The sequence below is a fragment of the Gambusia affinis genome, linkage group LG13 (genome assembly GCF_019740435.1).
Source record: "Gambusia affinis linkage group LG13, SWU_Gaff_1.0, whole genome shotgun sequence".
NCBI lineage: Eukaryota > Metazoa > Chordata > Actinopteri > Cyprinodontiformes > Poeciliidae > Gambusia > Gambusia affinis.
In genome coordinates, this window is record NC_057880.1 from 21,194,551 (window position 1) to 21,220,997 (window position 26,447).

General features: G+C 39.2%; 1 protein-coding gene across 6 annotated transcripts in view; it reads left to right on the forward strand.

Moving 5' to 3' along the window:
- zmp:0000000755 (phosphofurin acidic cluster sorting protein 2) overlaps positions 1 to 24,578 on the forward strand; it is a 162,936-nt gene extending 138,358 nt beyond the window's left edge. For 3 of the 6 annotated variants that reach the window (XM_044135802.1, XM_044135803.1, XM_044135798.1), the window contains 23 exons: positions 3,042 to 3,131; positions 4,357 to 4,482; positions 6,384 to 6,546; positions 7,414 to 7,505; positions 8,003 to 8,083; positions 8,437 to 8,496; positions 10,680 to 10,831; positions 11,770 to 11,863; positions 13,109 to 13,192; positions 14,822 to 14,955; positions 15,167 to 15,299; positions 15,440 to 15,577; positions 16,519 to 16,625; positions 17,442 to 17,596; positions 17,663 to 17,773; positions 18,982 to 19,084; positions 19,517 to 19,549; positions 22,440 to 22,482; positions 22,566 to 22,608; positions 22,772 to 22,910; positions 23,002 to 23,225; positions 24,154 to 24,267; positions 24,385 to 24,578. In XM_044135802.1, the coding sequence (XP_043991737.1) occupies positions 3,042 to 3,131; positions 4,357 to 4,482; positions 6,384 to 6,546; positions 7,414 to 7,505; positions 8,003 to 8,083; positions 8,437 to 8,496; positions 10,680 to 10,831; positions 11,770 to 11,863; positions 13,109 to 13,192; positions 14,822 to 14,955; positions 15,167 to 15,299; positions 15,440 to 15,577; positions 16,519 to 16,625; positions 17,442 to 17,596; positions 17,663 to 17,773; positions 18,982 to 19,084; positions 19,517 to 19,549; positions 22,440 to 22,482; positions 22,566 to 22,608; positions 22,772 to 22,910; positions 23,002 to 23,225; positions 24,154 to 24,267; positions 24,385 to 24,500 (2,535 nt within the window). In that variant the 3' untranslated portion in view covers positions 24,501 to 24,578. The remainder of the gene's footprint in view (positions 1 to 3,041; positions 3,132 to 4,356; positions 4,483 to 6,383; positions 6,547 to 7,413; positions 7,506 to 8,002; positions 8,084 to 8,436; positions 8,497 to 10,679; positions 10,832 to 11,769; positions 11,864 to 13,108; positions 13,193 to 14,821; positions 14,956 to 15,166; positions 15,300 to 15,439; positions 15,578 to 16,518; positions 16,626 to 17,441; positions 17,597 to 17,662; positions 17,774 to 18,981; positions 19,085 to 19,516; positions 19,550 to 22,439; positions 22,483 to 22,565; positions 22,609 to 22,771; positions 22,911 to 23,001; positions 23,226 to 24,153; positions 24,268 to 24,384) is intronic. The other 3 variants (XM_044135799.1, XM_044135800.1, XM_044135801.1) reach the window with 3 other exon arrangements.
- The last annotated feature ends 1,869 nt before the right edge of the window (positions 24,579 to 26,447 follow it).

The following is a 26,447-nucleotide window of genomic DNA, read 5'->3' on the forward strand; positions in this document are numbered from 1 at the left end:
CATCATCTCCGGAGCGTGAAATCTCCCCATTTCTGCTGAGCTGCCCTGAGGACAGCTGAGTAAAGCTTTGCCCGCCGCAGCTCTGGAATTGGAGCATTAAATGCATTTTCCAACAGGTTTGGCGAGGAGGGAAAAACAGACGACTAGGAGCTGAAGGAACAAGTTAGGAATATTCCTGGAATCGTATGGCTTTATTTTTACAGTGAATAACAAAAATTCTTGTTTTACGTCATTGCTTTGTCTGTTGAACACAGTTGATGGTTAGTCTCTTTCATCTGTGTGGGACTCATCAAGTTAAATAACATGCAAGCTCAGACTCAGCCCTTGTAATGGGTTTCCATATAGATAGTCTCCAGGCCTCCGCAATTGTAATGAGGAAGTATTCTTGTTTTTTCTGGGCATAGTTGTTGTATCAGATTTGGTTCTTATCACTTCCAGTATGTTAAACATGTTTAAAACAGCCCGATGCATTTGTATTCAGCAAATTCTACAATGAATTCTGACACAAATGGTGCATAGTTCTCATTTCATTGCAAGTTGGTGTCAGAACAGCTTTGGTGTGCAGCATGCTGAGATATGATCCAATTATATTTGTGTGCGTCTTTATCAGTGTGTGTTGGGTGGAAGCAGAAGCCTCCAAACCCCTGTAAAACCTCTGTAATATAATTCCCCACCGAACACTTTGAATGACCTGAACACACTTCCTGTCATTGCTGCAAACAAGAGATTCAGTTCAGAGTTTTTAATGTGTTTAAAAAGATAACCATAGGAGGAAATGTGACATTGAACTCATTTTTTCATGAGCTGGTAGTTGCTTGGAGGCTTTGCCTCAGGGGCCATCTTCATGTGGCCCCTGAGACTTTGTTGTAGGAGCTATAGCTGAGGGTAAAAGGGGGCCTGAGGACATTGAGTGCAAGCTTTCCTTGCCTAGGCACACTGAAACGGCCAAGGTTGTGCCGTTTCAGTGTGCCTAGGTTTTTTTTGCCTTGATTCATTGTACTAGTCAATGGGCATGCGAAAGAACTGTATACAAGGCCTCTTTGTGGAGCTGATGTTGACAAGGTCAGACTCAGAGCACAGCTACTGTCAAAGACCTATTGCTCTCTTTTTTTGTGGTACTCTGAAGCATATTGAACGAGTACGTTTTATTTTAGAAAGCTCACAACTTATTGTGAGCTTTCTGAAGCCAAGGCTGCATGTTGGAAGCTAAAGCTGTTGTCCAAGAAAACAAAACAGCAACTGAAGCTAAAATTGATATAAAGGGTTTTTGTTGTGTAGAGGACTAACAATGCTTCCATCGCCACAAAAATGTATTTAAAAAGTTGCTTCTGGCCAATCTTCACTGTTTTAGCAATGAAGCAACATTTTAATACTTTACCTTAGCATTTTCATACTGCAATAGAAAACTATCCATCCATCAATTTTCTCACACATGTATTCCTACTGCGGTCAAAAGGGGTCGTATGTCAATACAGAGACAAACAGGACAAACAACTGTGCACGCACACGCCCACACTTAAGTAGAATTTTGAGGGACCAGTTAACCTGACAGTCATGTTTTTGGACTTTCAGAGTACCTGGAGAGAACCCACGAATGCACAGGGAGAACATGGAAACTCCATGCAGAAAGACCTCTGGCAGGCAATAGAAAAGGAGTGTTACTGAATATATTGCGGGCATTGGGAGCCTGAATCAATCGGACCTAAATAGTTATCAAACATTTACTGTGGTTCAAGTAGCTCTTTGAAACAGTGTACCACTGGTATTCAGAGGTTAGTAACTATAGCCACCTGCAAAATACCTGAAATATACAAATACTTCAGACCCCCTATAGAAAGAGAGACAAAATAACAGTAGCATAGCACAAAAGCAAGCTGATTACACTGTCTGAAATATCATTGAGTGAGTTGATCAACTGTACCGGCTGTGATTTAGAAACTCTGGTAAGTCTGTGCCTAATTCCTTACCTACTTCACCATTACATCATTATTGGGGAATTTATTCTTGAGGAAGTCTTAAGTTAATTGGAATGTGTACTAGATGCGTGAGCTACGCTTGGAAGATTTGTGAACTTTTTATTTGTTGCCGTTGCCAGAACTGTTGCACAACAAAAGTCTGCTTACATTAAGCTTGGCCTAAACTTGTTACCCTAACCTGATGAGTTGTTGGTAGCTTCATGCTTTCCTGTTTTTAGGATTACAACCAGCAGAATAAGAAAATTGATTGTGAAGCTAATCTGAAATCTGTAATTCAAAAGTAACTTCATGGATTAAATCCGTGCCATGCAAGAGAAGCATGTCAAAGCCTGCCAGAGGTTGTCTGGGAACATGCTGAGCACTGTTTAGCTTCCACTTGGAAGAGACTGCCACAACCGGTTGTATTTAAATCCTCAGGCGGCCATCTCCCAGAATTAGCTCAGGTGATGAGTTTGTCTTAAGCAGAATGGCTACCATTAGATAAGAAAGCTTAATGTGGATTCAAGTAGCAGTTTGAATCAGTGGCTGTGCTTCTACAACAGAGAATATTGGCTCCTATAGTTAACATTACAGCATCATCATGTGGCTGATGCGTATTTGGAGCTCTCAAAACAAAATATTTCTCCTATTCTGCAAAAATAAACAAAAAACTGCTTTGTAGGGAGAAGTAATGGAGTTGAGGACTGTTTGTTCAAGGGTACGGGTTGGTGCAACTCTGCATGGTGTGAATGTGGAGCAGGCCTGTTCTAAAGGAAAAAAAAAAAAGACTTCCAGATTTGCTCATTGTTGTCTGACAGGATAAGCTTTTTTCTTTAAAAAAGCTTTTTTTAATTTGTGTTAATTAATTCTGTTTAGGCTTACTTACTTTTCAGCAATACCTGTTGGCAAATTTCACATTAATGTATTTAAGTCAGATTTATTTTTGACCTTTATTCCCCAGATTCCACATAATTTGCTCTACTGGTAGAAATGCAAGGACGAAAAAGACGGCCCCTGTCAGAACCTAAAGCTTATCTTTAGTAATTATTCAACAAATTTTACCATTTACTTTTCTTTGCCTCACAGGGCTCGAAGCGTCTTCTGAGATCAAACGAGTACGTCCTCCCTCCCAGCGGACTGATGGAGACCGACCTGGAGCTCACCTTCTCACTACAGGCAAGCCATCTCACATTCCACTGCAAACTCTCACACAGATGTCAGTGCAAAAGTGCTGCTGAAACATTTCAAAATCTGTAAAGTTAGTAACCCTAAAAGATTTTGACCTTTAAAAAATATGCAGGTCATAAATGAACTAACTCTTTAGTATACTGGCATTTCTACAAAGTTAAATAGTTGTACAAGGATAACAGAATCAGTATCAGCAGCTGGTATATTGGCTAGCATGTTACTTTTATTTATTTTACAACATTTTTAAAATACATATGCTTTCTCATCATCATTATTGGGGTCCCAACTTCAGCTTCTGGTACTGCTTGAATAAACGACCCGCTTTTGAGTTGTTTTGGGTCACTTACCTAGTATTTTAGGCCATTTTTCAACAGTCGCTGTATGTTGAAAAAGTTTAGGAAATTCAAAAAAAAAAAAAAAAGTTTTAATTAGGAACACTAATCATGTTTGTTGATTAGCTGTTGACGTCCTAGTCTTTGATTATAGAAAGTTTCAGCAGAGGAATGTTTGAAAGGAACAGTTTAAATTACAGGAAAACTTCAGCTTGTAAAAGTTGAAGCGATAAGTTCAGCCAACTTATAAAACCAACAACTACAGATGATTATTATGAGAACGCTGTGGAGCTAAAAGGTAAGAAAGTTATTTGAAGAATTTAGTTATGGTTTCAAAAAGGTACAGCTCTACATATAAAAAAACTACCTTACTACTGATATATTTGGTGCAACAGTGAGGGATTAAATTCTGAAATAGTACAAATAACTTGATAGAATCCAGTGGAAGAATCTTTAATGATTCCTTTCCAGGACGTTCACTAGTGTGAGCAGATATTGCAGTAAAAACTAAAGAAATCCTTGAGCAAACAGACTTTTTTTTTTCTTTTTTATATCACCTGAGTAATGGAATTATGTACATGTGGACTTGCCTTAAAAAGTAGTTGCACGTTAGTGCAATATAATCCTCCGGGTTCTAGAAATGGTCTAAACATAGCATCAGAAAACTTTTTTTTTTTTAAATCTGACAGATTAATTAATTTGACTGATTATAATTTAGAATATTTACAACTGAATACGTGGATAGGTGTTTTAATCTTCAAAAAATACAAAAAAATTTACCATAAACAGGTTCACTCCCCTTTTTTTTTTACTTTGTAGGACTATATAAACAGATGAAATGTATTAAGGTGAGTGATGTGTTTTCATCTGATTCATTACAGTACCCACACTTTCTAAAGAGGGACGCCAACAGACTGCAAATCATGCTGCAGAGACGGAAGCGTTATAAAAATCGAACCATCCTGGGCTACAAAACGTTGGCTGTGGGAGTCATCAATATGGCCGAGGTAACGTCCCCTCATCTGGGGGTGGAGTGCTTTCACCCGCTTCATTTCATGTGTCATTCTCAGTCGCTTTGCTTGAGAAGCACGCTATTTTGCTCTGAGCTTGTGAGCATGTTCTACCTTGCTCTGCTTGCCAGAGAGAATGGGCTCCTGTGATTCATTTTCATCAGACAGAGCTGTGTGAAATGATCGACCATCTGGTGGTTGCTTCATATGTGCTATTCTAGCCCCCCCCAAAAAACCAAACAAACTGTGCATTCATTGTCGATTGGCTGTTGAAATAAATATAAGCTAGTTTGTTTTTTTGAAAAAGAATAAAAGATAATTTACTATTGAGTCTTTTTACTTCTTTAGGGTTAGTCCAAACCTCAGCTGGAGACACAGTGGGGAAATTATGACAGAATAAGGATATCTGTCCACAAACACTCAACTGAATCATCATCATGCTCGTATGTTTTATGGATTGTTGCCTTGAAATTAGCTATGCTAGAACAGATACCAATATATATTTTTTTTAATTCTCTTGCAAAAGTATTCATACCCCTTTGTTTTTATGGGTTGTCCTCCTACAACCCTAATTAGGATTTGATGTGATATACTAACACATAGCAGTGTATAATTGTAGATACAAAAAAAGAATTTCAAAAATGTCCCTGTCCCCTCTACTTTGATACCCCTAAATAAATTTAATGTAACAAGCCGCCTTTATGAGTTGCATCTATTGATATATGTGTATTACTGGATATATACTGTAATATATGGTGCCTATTGGCCACTTAGCTAGTCCTGCCTCCATTTCTCTTTTATATTGGACAATTATAAAATTTGACATAATTGCCTCTATCTAAGCCATAGCTGAAAATTTAAAAAAAAACTGCAGCTCCAATATCTTATTAAATATTTTATCCTATTTGATGATTGTTAGGAATATAGCGATGCTAGTCCAGTTTTTGTTGTTTGTCCCCACAATAAAGGGAAAATAACATAGAAAACAAACTACAAACCACACATGTATAGAAATGGCACATAAATATAGTCACCTGATGTCCAACCCAGATAGTTTAAGAGGCATGCATACCTTTGCATGGTACAGGTGTTATCAATCATTTTCTAATCACGATCTGTCTTTTCCTGCTGTGGCCTTTAGGGCAGAAACTGATTGGCATCTGAAAACAAGACTAATGCATTATTGTGTTTTAAATTCCCACTCAGCTGCTCTGCTCTTTCTGCTGGGAAATAACCCACAGACCTTTTATGAATGAAGCCAAATTTATCATTATTGGACCCTGCAGGGTAATTGCGTTGTCATCCGGCTGCAGAGCAGAACCCTCTTGTGCCTCGTGTTCTGAAACCGTCAAAGCATTGTGTGGGAGGAAGTGGCTTCCTGGGCTTTGCTCGCAGAGCTCAAGTGGACTCCTGCTGGTGGTTGATCGAAATGAGCCTGCTCCCTGTCCAGCCATTCATCAGCTGAAATATTACAAGCAGCCCCCAGATGGAGCTTAGACGGAAAACTCATCCTCTCTCATCTAATTCCAAACCGTTTATTTAAAACTTGCACTGCTGGGTTGGATGGCATTGCTGATTGGATTGGGTCACTTAGGCAAAGCAGTTATTTTTTTGATGAAGACTTATTTACAGATAGCCTAGTTATCAGTGGTTTAAGAGAACCTGCTTTAATCTCTTCACCAGGAATGGATGTGTGAAAATATGTTTTATTTTTTTACTGTTTAATCACTGCTTTAGAAAAATGGAACAAAGTGATGGGACCAGATATGATCGCAGATGGTGTTTAGCTTGCAGATAAATTAAAACTTTCAAACCCAAAGAATCTTTTTCTGGGTGAGACGTATCATTAATTAGACGGATGGATTTTAAATTTGATCTAAATGCTGCACTGTGCCCAGGTGATGCAACACCCAACAGACGGGGGACAGATTCTGGGTCTCCATAGCAACGTGAAGGAGGCCCCGGTGCGCGTGGCAGAGATCAGCGTGTACTCTCTGTCCAGCCAGCCCATCGACCACGAGGACGGCAGCGGGCAGGCTTGCCGCAAGACCAAAACCTCAGGTGGGCGAGCGCCATCTCCCGCCTCACACTGTAGGTCTGTTGGAAAGGTCTGAGTCCAAACCCAAATGTGTTTCAGTCCTTCAACCCCAGAGCCAGCACCTCCCCGCTGTGGCCCCTCTCTTCCCTCCTTCCACCTGGCTCAAGTTTCCCAACTGAGAACAGAATAAACTCCATTAATCCAGGCCTGTCCCACAGCCAGAGATATGTTATTCTCTTCAGCTGCGGCTGCAATGTCAATGTGAGACCTGAACAGATGGAGGGACTATTACCTTTCACCGCTCTATTTCTGGACGGTGATGGTCCAGTCCGGACTCCGTAGCATTATTCTGCTGTTCTGATCCGACCAACACTGTTCTGGATGTTATTAAGGAAGCTGCTCAAACATAACACATGAGCTCATGCGGCAAGCATGAAACGAGTGTCACTCTGAGGGAAGGGAGGGAAGAAAAGATGTTTATCTTTCTCCGTTCATTGATCCTTAATAGCATCCATCCTACCTTGGAGCACGGAACAGGATGCTTCACTGGCAAAAGGAATAACAAAGAAGCTGCTCCAAATAAACAAACAGCAGATTTTTAAGCTGAAAATATTTGTTGTCTTTAATAAAAATTTAATTGGGAAAAGCTTTTCCACCAAATCTTCAAAAAATGTCCAGTAAAATCAACATCTCGCCACATTTGCCTTATTAAATGCTTGAAAATCAAGATAGAAATTCAAGATTATTGTTGTTGCATAAAAATGCTGTATTCTCTTTTAAGAACTTTTGCAAAAACGACAAAAAGAGAAAAAAAAAATTCTATCCATCATAGCCTCTATGGTAGCCGATATCTCTGTATTTTGACAACTGTTTTCATTTGTTGACCTCAGACCGCTCCCCTGACATGGACAATTATTCAGAGGACGATGATGACAGCTACTCGTCGGAGCAGGAGGCCAGTGATGACGCAGTTAATGCCCAGGTCGGTGCCAGAACAATCATTTTGTGACTGTGCTGCAGCTCTCTGTTAAATCTGAAAAATAATGTTTTGCATTATTTTTCAGCTGTTTGCCGAACATATCACTGTAGCTTCCACAAACTGCAGTGTATTTATTTGGAATTTATATGATAGACCAACACAAAGTTCATAGTTGTGAAGCGGAAGGAAACAAATAAATGATTATAAAGATTTTTTTGGAAATGAAAGTCTGAAAAGTGGGATGTACATTTGTGTTCAGCTGCCTTTACTCCAAAATTCCAAAATAAAACCCAGTGTAGCTAATCACCTTCAGTATACTACCCAATATCTCAATCTTATAATGAGATGATTATTTAATCTCAATATAAATGTAGCTGTTCTGTGTTTATAACTGGGTTAGGCCATAAAATGGAGTTGGGTTGAATTCATCATCTGAAAATGGAAAGAACATGGCATAACTGAATAGCCTTCGGTCTCATTTGCATTTGTTTTAATGTCAGGATATTTATGATGAAGATGATGAAGTCCGGAAGCCCAAGAAACCCCGCAGGAAAATGATCAGAACCACCTCCATGACCAGGGTGAGTGGCTCGCTCTCCTGTCACAAAGATCTTAATGTTCACCAATCATTGACCATGAGAATAGCATAAAACGTGTAGCGTACTGTTCCACTAGCTTTTAGGAGAAGTAGCACAGCTTGTTCCATTTGTCCAAGCCATTAGCAGGATGTGGATGAGCATGTAAACGACCAATGTGGGCTCGCTGAACTGACTATAATGGTCTTTGCATGAAATAAGTAATCCAGTAGTTGGTAACAAGGATAATTTATAAATCCAAGCCTCGCTGAGATGGTTGTTAAATGTGAGATTTATTTCAGCAGTTTCCTTTGCTCATATTTACACCATTTTTTTTTTTTTTTGGTCTTCTCTTACAGCAACCTAACTTTAAGCAGAAATTTGTTGCTCTGCTGAAGAGGTTCAAGGTTACTGACGAGGTAAGCTACATCTGCTTTATTTTTTTTTTAGTTGTTGCCCAAACAAACTTCTTTTTAGCACAAAAGAAAAGGTTTGCTGGGTTTTTTCTGTGTTCTCAGCCAGACTGTTACGTGGTCTCAAGTTAGTCAGCTGTGATGCTTGTAGTTATTATATTACCATTGAGGCAGCAGAAAATAATCCCAGCATTGACTGCCTGAATAGTCTTTTACTGCAGAGCAGTGAAAGGTAGAAGAAAAATAAGGTTACAGGCATTGTTGCAGCTAATTAATGTCTGATTCATACATTCCCCATAGATGTGATTCATACAGAATGATTTACAGCTTGATTAACCCATTACTTCTTATAATTGATGGATGACTAATCTACTTTTTAGAATATATTTTCTGTGGACTCTGTTTAAGACGTTGTATAAAAGGTTAAAAGTGAGACATTTAGCTCTTTTTTTGGAGTAAGATTCAGATGTTCGCTCGTATCTATACTATTTTCAGGTAGTAGAATGAGCATATTCAGGTTGTAGAATGTAAAATCTGTAGGAAGAAAGTCAAACATTGTTAAATTATATTTATCTTTTGACAGCTTTCCTGTTTTCGGTTTGCCACAAGCTATGTAGGGGAAAGACCCTACATCAGGGGTCCCCAAAGTCGGTTCTCGAGGGCCGGCCTCCTGCATGTTTTAGTTCTCTCCCTGGTTTAACACACCTGGATCAAATGATGACTCGTTAGAAGGCTTAAGACGAACACTGACCTGCTGAAAAGGTTATTGGTGCCACCAGGGACAGAACTAAAACATGCAGGATGCTGGCCCTCAAGGACTGACTTTAGGGACCCCTGCCCTACATGGTCAGATTGGACTTGGACTGTTTATTTATTTATTTATTTTTACCTAAGCAAACCACTTCATCAAATAGAAAGCTAACACTGCACACTGTTGTGACAGCATCATGATGTGGGATGTAGTTCTGCTGGAAGGACAGGGGAGCTGGCTGGGGTTAAATACAAGGCAGAAGCTGTTAGAGGTTGCAAAACAGACAATAAAACAAGAGGTGCACCAATTGCAGTTTTCTGGTCAATCTGATTCTGATTTTGGCTCATGCTGATTTTTGTTGTTTGAAAAGTTGCTAAGTTGACAACAGCGAGGTGACTTGTTAACCGTGTATGTGCAGACCTGACCTCGTGGGTGGGTGAGTCAGTCAGCCCTCTCTCATAGCAAAGAAAAAGGGGACATTGGCTGATTTTCTGACCTTTGCACAAGATGAGTGAAAAAGATCGGTTTCACATGTCAGCCAATCTCCTAAACATAAGGAAACCCTGGCCGATTTATTGGTGCATCCCTAAAAATAACTGTGGTAGAGGTTTGTGCTACAGTTCAACAACTCTAAACATACAGCCAGACCTATAATGAAATGACTTAGAGCAAAGCGTCGGGACGAAAAAATCATCCAGACCTAAAGGCAGTTGAGAATATGTGAAAAGGCTTTAATTGGGCCCTTGAGACAGTTTCCATCTAATATGTCAGAGCATGAGCTGTTTGGCGAAAAAGATGAATGAACAGAAAAATTCCTTGCCTAGAAGAGCTCTATTTAGTGTTGACTCAGGAGGGCTAAATACAAATACACCTCACACTTCTCATTTAAGTCTGTAGTTCTAACAAATTATAGGGACATATACCAAGGGGCATTCTAACTTTTGGGAGGCGCTGTATGTCTAATGATGTTCACTAACACCAAACTCAGTGCTGTATTTCTCTGGATGGTTCTGAAAGCTCCAGGTGGCCCAGTTATCTTTTATCACGTTCACTGTCACTAATCTCTTCCTTGTGCCTGCGTAATGTGCAAGGCTTGAGCTCTATAAATATCCAGGCAGAAGGAGGCGGGGGGACAGACTGTTTATCTGCTTCCCGCCAGCTTCTGCTCTTATGGAGTGGCATTAATCACCTGATTAGTCCACAAGCCTGCCTGTGTGCACTTCCTATGATATAAATCCCCACTGTGCAGCACCTCAGCACTCACCTACCTTTTAACTATCATTAAAAAGAACAAAAAACTAAGGTATGAATTTATTAGCCTTCCTTGGTCCAGAAGTCTAAACCAACATTAGATTTTTACACTTCATGAAGTGTAAAAATCAATGTAATTTAGTACATTATGTGTCTGTAATGTACTAAAAGTTTGTGTGTGTGGTAGGTGCTAGACTCTGACCCAGTAGACCAGACCCAGGAGGTTGAGGAGGATCTGGATTTGCTCTACGACAGTCTGGAGGTGTACAACCAGAGTGACAGCGGGCCAGAGATGGAGGACAATGAGAGTGTACTGAGCACTCCAAAGCCTAAACTCAAGTATGTTTTTCTTAAAGCCCAATTTCTAAACTTTTTATTATGATAGTTATTAAATAGAGAAGACACCAGTACAGAACCTTGGGAAACAGCAGAATTAAGAGCAGCTGAATGAATTTGATAGATTCTGCCTGTGTGATGTCAAAGCAGCCTTGGACCTTATATAGATTTTATGTCTGTTTTGTGTTTTACTTGTTTTGGCATGAAATTAAAACCAAAACAATTTAACCAAAGTCTAATTTTTTAGTTTGTTCAATTCTTTTTTTTTTATGGTTTTATTGGCTCTAGTGGCCTTTATTTGATAGTTAATTGATAGGAAAGTGGGTAACGAGAGAGAGGGAAGACGTGCAGCAAAGGCCACCAGGCCGGGAATCGAACCTGTGACAGCCAAGTCGAGGACTAAGGCCTCCATATGTGGGTTGTGCACCACAGCACATCCCAGGTTGTTCAATTCTTATGACAAAAAATATACTTGTTAGACCTTTATAATGGGCTGCTTTTGAACCCCTGCACTGGCAAAAGTGTTAAATTTTTTTAAGTCTTCTTATTTAAGGGTTAATTTTTTTGATTTGGTGTCACAAAAAATATAATTAGTATTAATTCATTAGAAAATGTACATACTGCACCATAAATCACATGTACTGTTAAACCCCTGGTATTATTACAGGCTTCTTTATTTCTCAGTTAAACTATTCAAAAGTCAGTTTATGTTTGTATTATCTTCAATTTCTCCCACGACGCAGATGTTGCTGTCTTGTGCTGTTTGTAAATCCGTTCTGGAAATATTTACATGTAATGCTTAATATTTAAAAGTGTTTCATTTTATCAGAAGATTTCCCCATATTGTAACAAGATAAGACTCTTCTTAAGGTTGGAGCGGAATACTTTGTGTCCCTTAGTTTTAAACTCCTAATATTTAAAATATTGTCTCTCTTTTTTAGGCCGTTCTTTGAAGGAATGTCTCACTCCAGTTCCCAGACGGAGATCGGAAGCATACACAGCCAAAAAAGTCAGCAGAGAGAATTATCCTGTCCTGTAAGTTGATCATTAATCACCATGTATGAACAAGCTGTCTTCTAGGCTCATTGTTTATCATTAGGGCTCAGTTTCATTTGTTTTATAGTTTCTTATGTAAAAAAAAAAAGGAAGAAGCTATTGTTTAAATGTTTGTAAGCGCTCGGCTCATTGAGGTCGAGGGAATCGCCGTTTGAGCTTGAGTGCAATGCAGCCAGGACAGGATGAAGATTTAAGTCCTTGCCCTGTCCACCCCTGCAGGCTCTCAGTATTTATAGGGTGTGTCACCAGATGACCTTTTCAGCACCATCAACACACATTTAGACACAACTATGCTCCAGAAGGAAGATTGGATGGAGCGGCCCTGAACTCCTACTCCCAGATTTATGGCCTATTAGAACAACACAGGCAGAGCAGGAGAGGCATGTTGAATCCAACGATGTGAGGGAGGGGGGCCGTTTATAAATATCTGGGAATCCATTTGAGCTTGTAATAAAATAGCCCAAAGCATCTCAGGCTGCTGTAGCCCCTTATTTTGTTGTGTTGCAGTGGAACTTCATAAACATGTCTCACAGCCAGAAAGGAAAGTTGTTTGATCTCAGACTGAAATGAATTAACCCAGATGTTACAAGATGCACAGGAATATTTTTAATGGCTTAACTCTGAGCACGCAAACAGGCTTAGATGTGTGGGTGAAATTAATGCAGTGAATAGCATGACTATTAGACCGTTGGGTCACTGAGGATAGTGCAGTCTGGAAAAATACAGAATTTGACAAAAACATGAACATTTACAGGTCTGGGTAAGTATGAAAAATGTGGAAAACATTTTGTGTTTCCAGACTTTATTTTCTGTCACATTGTGTAAATCATCCATTCTTCCTTCCTTATATGAATCCATTTCTACATCCATCCTTTCATTCATCCATGTGGGTTTTATATTCATCCATCCATTTCTGTCTCTATCTAGTTCTGTTTTTATATCCATTTTTATAGTCATCCACTTTTATATCGTCTGTCTGTCTGTCCGTCCATCCACATCCATTCATTGTGTACAGATGATCTATTTACTGTAGCACCATGTACAGTAAATTTAAAGCAAACTTTTGTATTTATACTTAAAAACTCTGGAAATGTGAGTCTGAAAAAGTTTTAAAACTTGTCAAACACATGTAGGAATCCTGGGAACTGTCTGAAAAACTAGCAAGTGACCTCCATGGAGAATATAATCTAATGTAGCCTTGTGTGTGTGTTTTCCCCCCTACAGAGCGGAGACTTTCTGACTGTGGACAGATGTAAAGTCCAGGGGAGCCGATATCAAGATGACAGCATCACAGAAACGTCTGTTGGGGTATGTTTTTGGAACAGCGGCACATAATTTAAACCAAACCCCTCTGGAGCATCTCTTTCTCACATTTACTCCTTCCAACCATTCCCTTTTCACTTCACCGCCTCCTCCCTCGGGGCTTTGATAAAAAGAAACAAAGAGAGGGAGTGTGTGAGGGCAGACAAAGATAACTCTGAATGAGGAGGATTGAGAGAGGTCCCCGAGTTTCCTGCTGTTTTCTTGCTGCTGGGTCAGCTTAACCTTTGTCATTCAGCCGTGGCTCCCCCTCCGAGCACAGGGCGGCCGTCTCAGCAATCTGCTTCACTAAACCAATTTGAAGCGAATATCGAAGATGTTTCTTCAACCACCTGCTAACAAACCACAGCTTTTTATCTCCTCTGTCACGGCGGGCATTTACAATTACCAAAAACCTCAGCAACCCAAGCTCAATTCCATGCAAAGCCACAATCAACATTTTATTTTGTTCTCCAGAGCCGCTGGTAGACAGAGAAGACACTGCTGGAGATTGATGAGCTAGGTTTGATTCCCATAAAAAGTGTTTTTCAATTTAAAGCTTGTTAACGAGAAAAAAAAAAGACTACTTTAAAAAAAAATTTAATTTGTTTCAGATATCACTTCCCTTATTTATTTTGGGTCAAATCCAAGGTATTTGGGTTTAAACGGGACACCGACTTAAATGGCATTTTACTCTCGTTAGATCATAAAATGAAATGCATAAACATGTTTAAATTATCTGAAAACACAGTGAGACTTTTATGCAATGAAAAGATCTTGGCTTAGGGAGAATAAAGAAATCTAAAATAAATGTAATAAAGCTATTATAAGAAGATATTAAAAACTATCACGGTGTTCTTTTGAAAATTCCCAGTACTTCACAAGATATGATGAGATTTTTAGTCTTAAAACAAGAAAGTATTTTACAGATTTGGATAAGTGGGAAAACATCGATGTTTACAGACTGTTTGCCTGTTTTATTGTGTGTGTTTTTTTTCCTTTATTCATCTATTTGCCCACATTCCTTCCACTTTGGTTTATGGATTTGTTTTGCATTGCAGTCCTAAGCTAGTGCTGCTCAACATATCACAAATGTATTCTTCTCTCAATATATGTATCTTTGTACACAGTGTGAGAACTGCCTGAACTGCTATAAATGTTAATTATTAGCTAACGTTTTATTATTCACTAAACACTTTTCTGATTCAGCATTAAAAGATTTTGAGGGTAAGGACGTGCTTCGGTGGTGAAGTCATAAAGAAACTTCAACTAAGTTGTTTCCTTGCTGAAACATCAGATGTAAGCCAGATGCTAATTTGACCTTGTTTAGATGGAAATAAAGAACTTTTTTTGCATTAGCTCAATTGTTTGTTCATAATATGAGGTATGTGTTTAAAATGAACCAAATTCAGAAAGTCATACCATTATCACAATATTCAGTATTACTGTCACATATTACATGTTTTCCTTATGTTATGCAGCCATAGTCTGGTCACTGTAGAAATTAATTTGTTAATGAACTTTTGTATTTGTCCTTGTATATTGAGCTAAAAAAAGAGTTGGAGATTGGAAAATTAAAAGTATGGAATTTGGTTATGAAATATGTTTAACTCTGGTTATTCTTCCTATTTATCGTAGGTCCAGGAGCCAGAGTCGGAAAACAGTGGATCTGGAGTTGTGGAGGCCAATAGCTGGGATGTCAACACAGAACGGATCCCAAGCACCGTCGGCAAGCTCTGCAAAACGGAGTCACAAAACCACATGTCGCCCAGGTGAGCGGCTCATCACTACATCTGGGAATAAACACAATAATCCGATCCCACACAAACCAACATCTGTATCTAAATATGCAAGTTAACCCCAGAATGAGTCCATGTGGAATGGGTGTTTCCATTTTTATTCACAAGTTGCTTCCAGATTGTTAGATTTCTTGTTCTCTCTGCCGGTCTTATGTTTTGAGCTGGTTGCATTTTGTATTTTCAGTAAAGTGGAGAACAGGCTGCAGAGGCGTCCTCGCAGCACCTCCATGAAAGATAGGCAGAACTCCAAGGCTCAGAGCGACAGGACCAGCAGCATGGAGAGCGAGTGTTCACCAGACTCCCGGCTTATAGCGCAGGTAAGCGTCACTCTTCTGTAAAACATTACCGGGTTTTACAGAAGAGGGATCCTGTAAATCCTGGTAATGTTTTACCAGGTAAACGGGTAAAAGGTTTTACCATTTTACCCGTTTTTGGCTGATGCATGTGCTTGTATCAGTTTCAGAGTCTCTGCTCCTCGTTTTTCTCCAAGGTTCCCAGGAAGTCTGTGTACGACCAGCTAAACCAGATCCTCATCTCAGACGAACGCTTACCAGAGAGCATCATTCTCATAAACACTACAGAGTGGCAGGGACAGGTGTGTTTTCCTTAAATAACATTTCAGAACTTCTCATTTCAGAACAGTAATCTGTTCATAAAATAGCGATGGGTTTTTATAGTCTGGGAAAGTAAAGAGTTTTGTTCATTTTCTACTCAGAATTCTTATCTACTCATCCATTTCTATTTAAAGCCTTGCCACTGCAAAAGCATATAAATTAATCTCAATCCTTTGTATATAAACAAGAAAAACTGTCAGTTATTGTCAATGATATCTGAAAATTATTATCTGGGGATTTAAGAAGTTTGATTAAGGATAGGTGATATGGAATTAAAGTTTTATCTCAATACTTTATGGTGCTATTGTGATAACAGTAAAAGTGATGAGAACTATTTCACTTTTTTAGGGAAATATAAGTGCATGACGCAACAATCATGGCTTCACAAACGCAAATACTACTCTTGAAAAAAATAAACATTTATAAAACACTTCTATTGGACACTAGTCACATAAAACAGTGTCTTTTATATTACCAAATATTTAACCATATTTTTTTAATTTATTGATACTCTCATTGAATAAAGAGTGGAGAAAAATAATGCAAATAATAATCTCAACAACAAATAACATTGTTACGGTAATTGAAATTTATTGTAGCGATCAATCAAAATTCTTGCTGTGATAAGAAATGTATCACAATAAATGATAGTTTTGACACAAAGAATCTATAGAAACCCTTCTTATACATACAGGGATCATAAAGAGCATGATTTAATCTCATCATGTTTCATAATGTGAGCCAACGTCGGGTTGGCTCACATTATTTGTGAGCAACGTTGGATTGTAGGACAATCCGACCTTTCTTTGATGTATTATGTATGCAGGAGGTTTCTCAGATTGTCCTGCTTCTGCTGTCTTTCAGACGCAGTCTCACTTATCCATTAACTCATTGTGTCCCTCTCATGTGTGTTTCTGTGCAGTACGTAGCCGACCTGCTCAATGAACAGGGCCAGCCCATTGTCTCCACCTACTCTGCTGCTGATGTGCAGGCTGCCTTCAATACCATCGTTACACGCATCCAGAGATTGTGAGTGGCCTACACACATGCATATGCTTTGTTTGTATAAAACATTTAATCAGGGAGAAATCTTTCCAATCTGTGTTTGTTTATGGAGGCTTCTCCTCAGAAGATTCCAGGTTGCCTCTGCTCATTTTGCTGATGTGTTCTGTCTGTGTAGCCATCGTTTGAAAATCCACTGTTTCCAGACAAGTGTTCAGTGTTCTTTTGTTTCTAAATCCGTCATCTCTGCTTGTCATCTCCGCAAGCTTTCAAGTCACTTTTAGGCGAGGTTATATTTTTATCATCTTAAACAGAAAGTCAAAATGAAAAGGGGAAATATTTTAGAATGTCGTCACCATAATAATAAAAATACTATATTTTATAAATATTGATCCAGTATTCAGCACCCTAATGTAATGACCTATTAGCCTAATAACTGGATGACAAAAAGTCTTTCTTTTCATTATAAAAGAATTTCAACCTCGTTTCTTTGCAGATTTGGTTTAATTCAGCTGGAGGGCTCAGTTTGAGCTGGTCTTAAAAAGTAACACTATTTATAAAGATTTTCTTGTGGCAGGATCAAAAGAGCTGCTTAAATAAAGTTGAAAAAGTCTTCTAGATACTTTTAAGCCCTCAGTGCTGTAAAATCTGTTTGATACAATGTGGCTCTTTGGGGGAAAAACAAAGCTGACCTGTTTTAAAGCAACAGTCCTATAGAGATACAAATCTTTCTTTCAGGCAGGCTTTAATTTTTCACACAACATCTCTGACCTACATTTCTTCAAGCCAGATTTTTTTTTTTCTTCGTTTTACTCACTGCCTTCTTTATTTAACACCTTCCAGCTGCAACTGCAATGCTCAGACACCACCGACAATAAAAGTGGCCGTTGCAGGCGACCAGAGTTACCTCAGCACCGTCCTGAGGTTCTTCGTGGAGCAGCTCGCCAATAAAACCCCAGACTGGCTCAGTTACATACGCTTCCTCGTTATTCCCATCGGTACGTCAACCGGAGTTGCAATTAAACCTGAAGATGCTGCATGTATGTAACCAAGTCTGCATGCAGGTTCCCATCCCCTGGCGAAGTATGTGGCCTCCTTCGATAGCCGCTTCAACAACATCTTCATGGACACGGCTTGGAGGGAGCTGTTCTGCAGGACAGAACGGCCCACATCAGGTAGGACTCGACACTCCAAACTCTGGCTGAAGGGAAAGTCTGTGTGTCTAATGCGCAGCTAACTTGAAAGGGAAAGAAACTGGGTCAGAGCTCAGGTCATGAGCTGCTGAACAGAGGAGGGGATTTCTGTCTGTCGCAGTAGATGGTTTTTGATCAGGCAGTGTTTTCACACCCTGCAAAACATCTTAAGAACCAGCATATAGCGTCACTCACCTTTTGTTTGTTTGTTTTTTCATACTAGACATATTTTATGTATTTTTCTTTGACTTTGTATTTTGCTTATTTTAGAAGTGATTTATTGTTTGTGAACTTAAACATCAAATTATGATTGCACTCATCCAATCGTTTTTAATCCACTGTCTCATGATCACTTCTGAAGTATCAACAAGCCCGGCTACCAAAATCCTTCTCCACTTTTTATCTTAATTTCAGCCTCAAAGAGAGTCATGGTTTTTTGTATATCGTGTTGAGTCATCACTAAGGAGTTAATGAAAGCAGGAAGGCTTGGCATCCTTTTTTTCTCTAAATCTTTTATCCTTAACGGTAGCTGCCTTAATAACCCACCACTCTTTTATTTGTTATGTGGTCTGTCAGATGTGTGCTTCGCCTGTCAGTATTAACCCACGTTTGGAAGAATGTAAATAATTAATATTCAGTCTCCAAGCAATCTGATGTATGTGGAGATGTAGACTCTTGTTGATCGGACATGAATCTAGAACTCAGACTTTCTCTGTTCTACAAATTCATGAAAAATGTGAGGAAGGAGAAATATTTTATTTTCAAGACTTTTATGTTGGATTCTACTTAAAAGATGCACATCTATCCATTAATTGGCTAGTTTTATCAGTCGATCTATTCCACTCATCTAAGACTGAAACAATTAATCATTATGAATCGATAATTGAAATGAGAATAAAGACTGATATGTTATTGCATTTTAAGCAATACAATGTTTTTCTTATTTAAAAAACGTATTATTTGTTTAATTGAATATTTTAATGTATGTCCCATATTGTATAAAAAGTCTTAAGAGGTCAAATGAAAAATCTCCTGAATGTGCCAAGTTTTTAATCCCAATTAATTGATCACTCATCAAAATAATCGACAGAATAATCAATTACTAAAATAATCATTCGTTGCACTATGCTCTCATCCATCTCTCTCTTTATTGATTATTTATTGATGATCCGTCTTACTTTCCCCTACAGACAACATGGATGTAGCAGGACGTATTATTCAGTATCTAGCCGGTGCCAACGTGTCCCACCAGTTCCCCATCTCAGAAGCCATGCTCACCTACAAACAGAAGAGGTAAAACTGGATTACTTGTATGTTTTCAACCATATCCATACAGCATCTGTATGCATGTTTATATCTGTGCTTTTTATGCAATCCCAAAATATTCTCTCAGAAATAATTTCTAATTCTAATCCTGACCATCATTGTAACTTAAAGTTCTTAAAGTAAATATCCATTAAACTGCGTGAAGGCAATGCTTGAATTGCTTACAAGCATTCAGCTTTTGCATATTACACAGCTTTTTGTGATGGCAATCATTGGAAGAGCCCAACCAGGATTCTGAACTTGATAAGAAGATTAACAAAAACTGTTGGGTTTTTTTTAACTACCCTTCCCATCTTAGTGAGCACAGCTTCCAATTGGTCAGCAGGTTATAAAACCAACACAGTTTTTAACTGTTGCATTCCTTCTCCTCCCCCTTTCCCTCTTTGATTTGCTTTCAAGGAAAAGAAGTCTGTATTTTGATTTTTATATCAGGTATCTAACTCAGCTTTTTTTGTTTGATCTCTTTTATTCCCTCTCCTCCATTTGGCCTAAGCTCCTCGCTGTGTCTTTACATTTCCCTTTTCACACACTATTATCTGTCTAACTTCACTTTGTCTTGACCCGTGTCTCTGGTTTGCTGTGACTTTGATTCCTGCTTTGTCGTCTGTGTTGTTGCTGTGACGATTTGCCTAACAACCTTTAAGACAAGCCTTTACAAATTAAGTTGGTGTTCTAACACGCAGCCAGCTTTAAAGTACCATAAGAATTGTAAATGCTGTGAGAACCAAGTGCTTTCTTAGAAGGCGGGACCATCTGTAGGTAGAAGAGTCAAACCAGTCAAGTAAATCATTTGTCACATTTTTGTTTTTCAAAGCAAAAGTAATTAATATTGTGCTGTCTCTAAACCACAAACCCTAACCCTATTGTTTAGTTTCTCTTTTAACTTTTATTGAAACATCTAAGACATTTTTGTTATCAACTTGAATAAACAAAACCTAAATGACCTAAATGTTGTTTGGAAATGCATGAAATCTAAATACTAACATGTATGTCGATGAATGCGGTGAACATAACTGAAAAAGGTCACACTTTGTGAACTGTTGGAACATCAATAAGGCATATGATGACCACTGAAAGGTGGACTGAAGAACTGATTATTTCTTCACCATAGCACCCGTTTGCAAGTGGGATATTAAAAACACAAGACAAATCACTTTATCATTCAGCACCACTTTACAGACACAGTGCAAAACAAAATTGTTTCACAAGCTCATAAAAACAAATAAATTTAAAATCAGTAGCACATTTTAAAAAAATAAATATCCAACTATTGCACAAGAGAAATTTTGATTGCACAAATATATTTTAGCAAACTTGTAGAGTACAGTAATGTACAAAATAGCAGCAATTGATTTACTGCTCAACAGTCTGAAAGTCGCTTCCACAGAACCTCTTCAACCTGCGACTCAGGCTACGGTATCATCTACCTGAGGACAGTGTGCAGGCCGTGGTTGGGGTGTGAAGTGTTCCTGATGAGGTATTCTCCCAGAATAAACCTCAAATATCAGGGAGCGAGTGAACATTTTGTCCCCAAATAGACATAGAGATGGAGGTTGTTCCTGCTTCTCAACCTTAAAGTTAAAATGCACGAAACATGGACAAGTGTTAGTTTGACAAGGGCCAAATTGTGATAGTTTGATGAAAATTTCAGAACTACTGCTAGTGTAGCTCAAATTCCTGGTTCTGATAGAAATGTGAAGGGTCCAGATAAGTCCGGGTGAACCACGGTGAGCTTGAGGTGTTCACTTGGACTTCAGTGCCCACATACAAAGAAGACCCGATGGGCCTCACTTCTCTACTTACACAGATTTAAGAACCCACTGTTGGATACTGTCGCACACCTTCAGAGGTTTAGTGGAGTTCATCAGGGCTGTCTTGGCAAGAAAAGGGAAACCAATGTACTTTTGGTAGGCAGTCATAATGTTATAGCTGATTAGTTTGTTTTCAGTGAAAGATTTTACCACATGGGCAGGGCCTCCATAATTATGTGGTGACATGGAAAAATAATAATACACAGTACCATAAGGTGAGCCAGAACAGTTGAGGAAAAAACAATCTTTAAGTACATTTATTCAGCTGGAGAAAAATTATGAAATAGTTGTTATAAGAACGATGTTGGTCTTCATAAGTCAACAAATGTCTACAAGATTACCTATTCTTGACCATATATTTAGTCAAAACAATAATTAAATTTAGAAAATGGTACCAGTGGTGAAAAATAAATAAATCTCCTAAGTTTACTGCAGCAGAGTGGTATCTTGGAGCCACTTCTCCCTCGTTTCCATTGAGCTCTATGGCAGAGGTATTTTATGGTCCGGGGTACTCAGGACAGTGTTTCCATTACTAATTGGACTTTCACAGGGTATGTGTCACACTAGCGTGGCGTCATACTTGTGCAACAACAAACATGACGCACTAGTTTGTCTCAAGCAGTGATGCTTTTCTGACTCCCAACCAATGGACAGTGATGTGAGACGCCAGTAGCTCCATCCTAACGGTACTGTACCATCGTCCTATGAACCTACTACTGAAGGAGCCCAGGAATGGTGCGGTATGGGTCTGGTAACGGCTGCTTGTACAATGGAAACAGACATAGTGGTAAACAGCACCAGTGGCATATTCCGCTCAGTGAAAACAATGCTTCAGACCCATCTTTACTAGGAATGGCAGTGATTGGAGGGTGCTGTAATGTGTTGAAAAGCTGCTCAGTTCATAATGTATGAAGCTTTGGTTGGTTATTTTCTTTCTTACTAAAATCTTCTGAACCAGATTTAGAGCATCACTGTGTTGAAACCATCCCTTGGATGATTGTTTTGTGAGGAAGTTGCTTTGCAGATGTGTTGCAACTCCTACTGGCGATTCCCCAGCAGGTTTAGGAGTTGCACTGTTACCTCCTGGTTGTCTTGAATGTGTTCTGGCTTTTTCTTTTGTTGCCTAGGTTTCTGTTTCTCTTAATGAGAGGCTTCGTATTTTTTTTATCTCTGCAGAGGCATGTGTCGGTAGAGATTTTCCTTTTACTCATTGCTTAAGAATCCATAAGCTTCTCTGTTTGAAGAGATTTTGAGCCAACATGAAATGCTCTCTCTAGTTCCGGTTGTAAGGAGCGGTCTTCATTTTCATCTCATTGTAAGGTGACATCCCCTCCCAACAAAATCCCATATTCCACCCGAGTCATTTCAGCTGCGAAGGGACATGGTGAAAGCCATTCCTAATCCATCTCTCCTCCTGGAACATTGAGTGTTCATCTGCACTTCTCGACTATTGAAATGTTTAGACACCTTTTCCCACCCTCACAGCGTTCTCGCTCTTTTTCTGCTCACAGCCCGGATGAGGATTCCTGTCAGAAGTTTGTACCATTTATTGGGGTAAGGATTCGTTTTTCCATTTCGGATGTTACGGTTGAGACATGTCTGCTGTGTTCCACACTGAAGCTTGTTTGCTCTTGCAGGTTGTGAAAGTTGGAATAGTGGAGCAAAGCCTTTCGACCTCAAGTAGGAAACTATTTCATTTTAGATTTTATCATATTTGGGACTTCGATGTGTGTAAATGTTTAAGGTGGTCAACTTTTTTGTTCAAAATGTGAAGACATCCTAAAGGTTTTTTTTATTATTATTTTTATGATAAGAGTTAATGTACTTATTTTATTTCCAACAGTGGATTCTGATGATGCGATGGGAGGCAATACCAGCATCCTGTCTTCTCCACCGCCCCCATCGGCTGGCCCGTATGGGAAGGAGATTGGCAGTACTCCACCGCAGTCGCCCTCTGTGTCCACTGCCCTGTCAGGAGCTGGGTACAGAGCATCATGTTTTAGTCTGTGGTGTTTTTACTGGCTTGCGTTTTATTTTTTTGTTGTGTTTTAACCTTGCCTTCTTCCCTTCTAGCTCTCCGTGTTCAGGCAGTGAGGTTATGGGGCTCCAGGTGGACTACTGGACCTGGCAAGGCTCGGAGAAGAAGAAAGAGGGCGAGAAGAGGGATGTGGGATTGAAGAACACCCTCAAGTGCAACTTCCGGTCGCTACAAGTCAGCCGCCTGCCCTGCGGAGGGGAACTCACTCCTCCACCTAGCATGGCCATGACTGTAGTCACCAAGGAAAAAAACAAGAAAGGTACGCTCACCTATTGGTATTTAGCAGCTCTGAATTTAGCTGTTTAGGCTGGACTTTAGGCTCCACATTCAGAAATAAAGATGGTTATTTTACACTTCCCATATATTGTAATTTCAAAGGCATCTAACCAGTTTAGTTAGTTATCTCTCACCAGCTTTTGAGGGTCTCGGCTTGCTGTGTTTTGAAAAGAAAGATTTGAGCTAAGACCCTTTTTAGATTTTGTTCCTCTACAGTTTTGCATTAGATTGCTCTACAAGCCAAAAATGGACTATGTTGCAGGATAATTTACTTTATTTTAGAGATGATGCTTGTAATTTACTTCGTTCACTTTTGGCAAAGCCTCCCTGTTTTCCAAACTGAATGTAACAAAACAATGTTTGCTGCAGGTGAGATACTGCCCAACAACAAGTCCAATAAAATACACTGTCTTTTTGAAAATAGGTTCCAGGATGAGTTTGGAAACTAGAAATGCAGTCTGGATTATTTACCTGCTCCATTTTCTTTAATTTTCTCATCCATCAATTACCCATTCTATTTGACCATTCATTCATCTGTTAGTCCTTCTTGTTTGTGGTTTTTGCTGCTTATGTATTCAAAGCCTGACCTCTGTAGAAATATCTGCCATAAATTTGTGGTGAATCGCAGTTTTTGTGGCTTAAAAATCCACCTAAGGAATAAGTCTAGAACAAGGAGAAATATTGTATTTGCGCAATAAACATGAGTAGGAACCCGTTTTAAAAACAAAACCAAATTGATGCAATTGTATTAAGTTTTCTTTCCTCCTCAGGCATCCAAACATACTGAAATAGTCCTGAGATCTGGACGTGTTTTTATTTTGTCACATCAGTAAATTAAGTTCCCAGGCTTGGCAGAGAAAGTTTGTAAAGTAAACCTGTTCTGACTGAGCTCACGCTTTCTGCCTGCTCAGTGATTTTCCTTAGCAAGAAGCCCAAGGAGAAAGAGCTGGACTCTAAGAGCCAAGTGATCGATGGTATTAGCAGGTTGATCTGCACAGCCAAGCACCAACACACAATGCTGAGAGGTAAGACGCTCTAGGCTGCACTGCCATCTGCTGTTTATTTTACGCAATAACAGCAGATTAACTTCTAGTCTTCTGCATGCCCCATGCATTTGTCTCACAACTGTTTGGTCCTTTTAGTCAACATTGATGGCGTGGAGTGGAACGATGTGAAGTTTTTTCAGCTTGCTGCCCAGTGGCCAACGCATGTCAAGTACTTCCCGGTGGGAATCTTTGGTTACACGAAGCCGGTGTGACCCCACCTGGCCACCGTCTGGTCAAGCACCAGACTCTGAGCTACACAGGTCTTACCCAGAGGGCAAAGAGAATTATATACAAACCCAACAAGGCCCCCAGAAGTTAAAAAGTAAAAGTTTTCCTGTGGAAATCTTGCAGACTTAAAACCATGTGTTCAGTATACAACAATTCATGTCGTTTGTTTGATGTTTTTGATGTTGTTGGGTGTTGCTGTTTTGGTTTTTTTGTTTTCTTTCTTTCTTTTTTTTTACACACTACAAAAAGAACAATTTTGTAAGATTTGTGGATATTTTGAAGTTTTTGACAATTTGCCACATTTCAGTAATGGCAGCTGTGTTTGCACTTTGATTTTTGTTAAGCATTTTATTATTTCTGTGAAATCCTACATTTATTGTTACTCTATAGACAATGGAGGAGTGTGATGGTGACGTGCAGTGGCGTGTGTGAGATTGTTACAGACCGTGTTTGTGTTTGCTGTTGAAAGTTGGAATATTGCTGTGAATCTAGATGGAATCCTTCTCTTCTAACTCGGCTTTCTTACTCGTCCCTTTAATTTTTTGAAAAACTTTAGTAGGAAGGAGCGCAAAGTTCTTGTTGCCTTGTTGCTTTGAAGCACACTAAAGCAAATCAAGACAAAAAAAGGACATTGGAAGGTAGCTATGATGAATGTAGCTATGTTATATTTGTAACCTGTCAGGATTGGTGAGTGCATTCAGACTGTACAGTAACAACCACTTAGAAGGAGGGTAAACAAAATGTTATTTCAACCCTGAACATCTAAACGCCAAATTTAGTTGCAGCTGAACAACTCGCCTTGTAGTTTCCAGACAGGTGTTTCAATTTAGCTTTCTCTGGCATGTTTCAGGATGTAAAAGCATTTATCTAGTAATCATAACCACCCTGCGTTCGACTAGATATACTAAGTTAACCTGAAGTACTTTAGCTAATGCTGGACTGTGCAGTGATGTGCCAAAGTTGGTTTTTACAGACTGTTCACAAGAGCTCTTTCTTTAGCCAAAATTTAGATTGTGTGATACTCAAAACTGAAACTGTGCACTTAATGCGTCTGTGGTCCCTGTGGAGATCAGTATTAATATTACTGAATTACTAATTTAGACTTATATAAGTGTTAACACGCCATATTTGGTCAGATGTCAACTTAGATGAGTGCATGTCCTAACCTAGCAGTTACAGTTGTGTTTTTGAGTACAACTCCACCGTGGCTGGTTGGAGAAAAACTGCAAGGATCTGGGGTTTAGTGTTGCGCGAGGGAGAGTTATACAGTGCCAAGTATTCGTACTCTGACTTTTTCCGCATTATGCTACATTGCAACTACAAACTTCAATGTATTTTAATGGAAGCTGTCTCAGATTCCTTTGCTTTTAACTATTTGCTAAGATCTATTTCCTGGTTACAGTAGCTAAATTGGGTTGTCTTGCTAGATTGTGACCCTCTGCCACCGTCATAGCTTGGCCTTTACCAGCCTTCCTCCCCTGCCTTCCTTTCCTGTTGAAGAAAAGCCTTCCCAAAGTACAATGCTGCTACCACCAGCTGTCATAATGGGGATGATGTGCTCACAGTAAGCCAAAACAATCATTTTGAACCTTCTTTCATGTTTCCCACATCCCTTACTAGAGTGCTCTGTTGTGCACTCTTTCATAAATGTCAAATTTCTGGAATGCATGATGAAATCTGAACAGATTTTCCTACATGAACTCCAGCTTGTCCAATTGCATTGCATTTTATTTAGGGATGTTTGAATACAAAGAAATACCATGTCTCTCACATGGATGCACTGAAGTTTGTAGCTGCGACGTGGCAAAAATGTGATCAAGTTCACGTGAAGCACTGTAAATAAGAGTTAGCTTTTCTGAATTGAACAATGCTTTGACTGTAGTTTTGAGCGCTGTGCAAGTGTTCAGTTGCTTTTTAAAGTTATGATAATC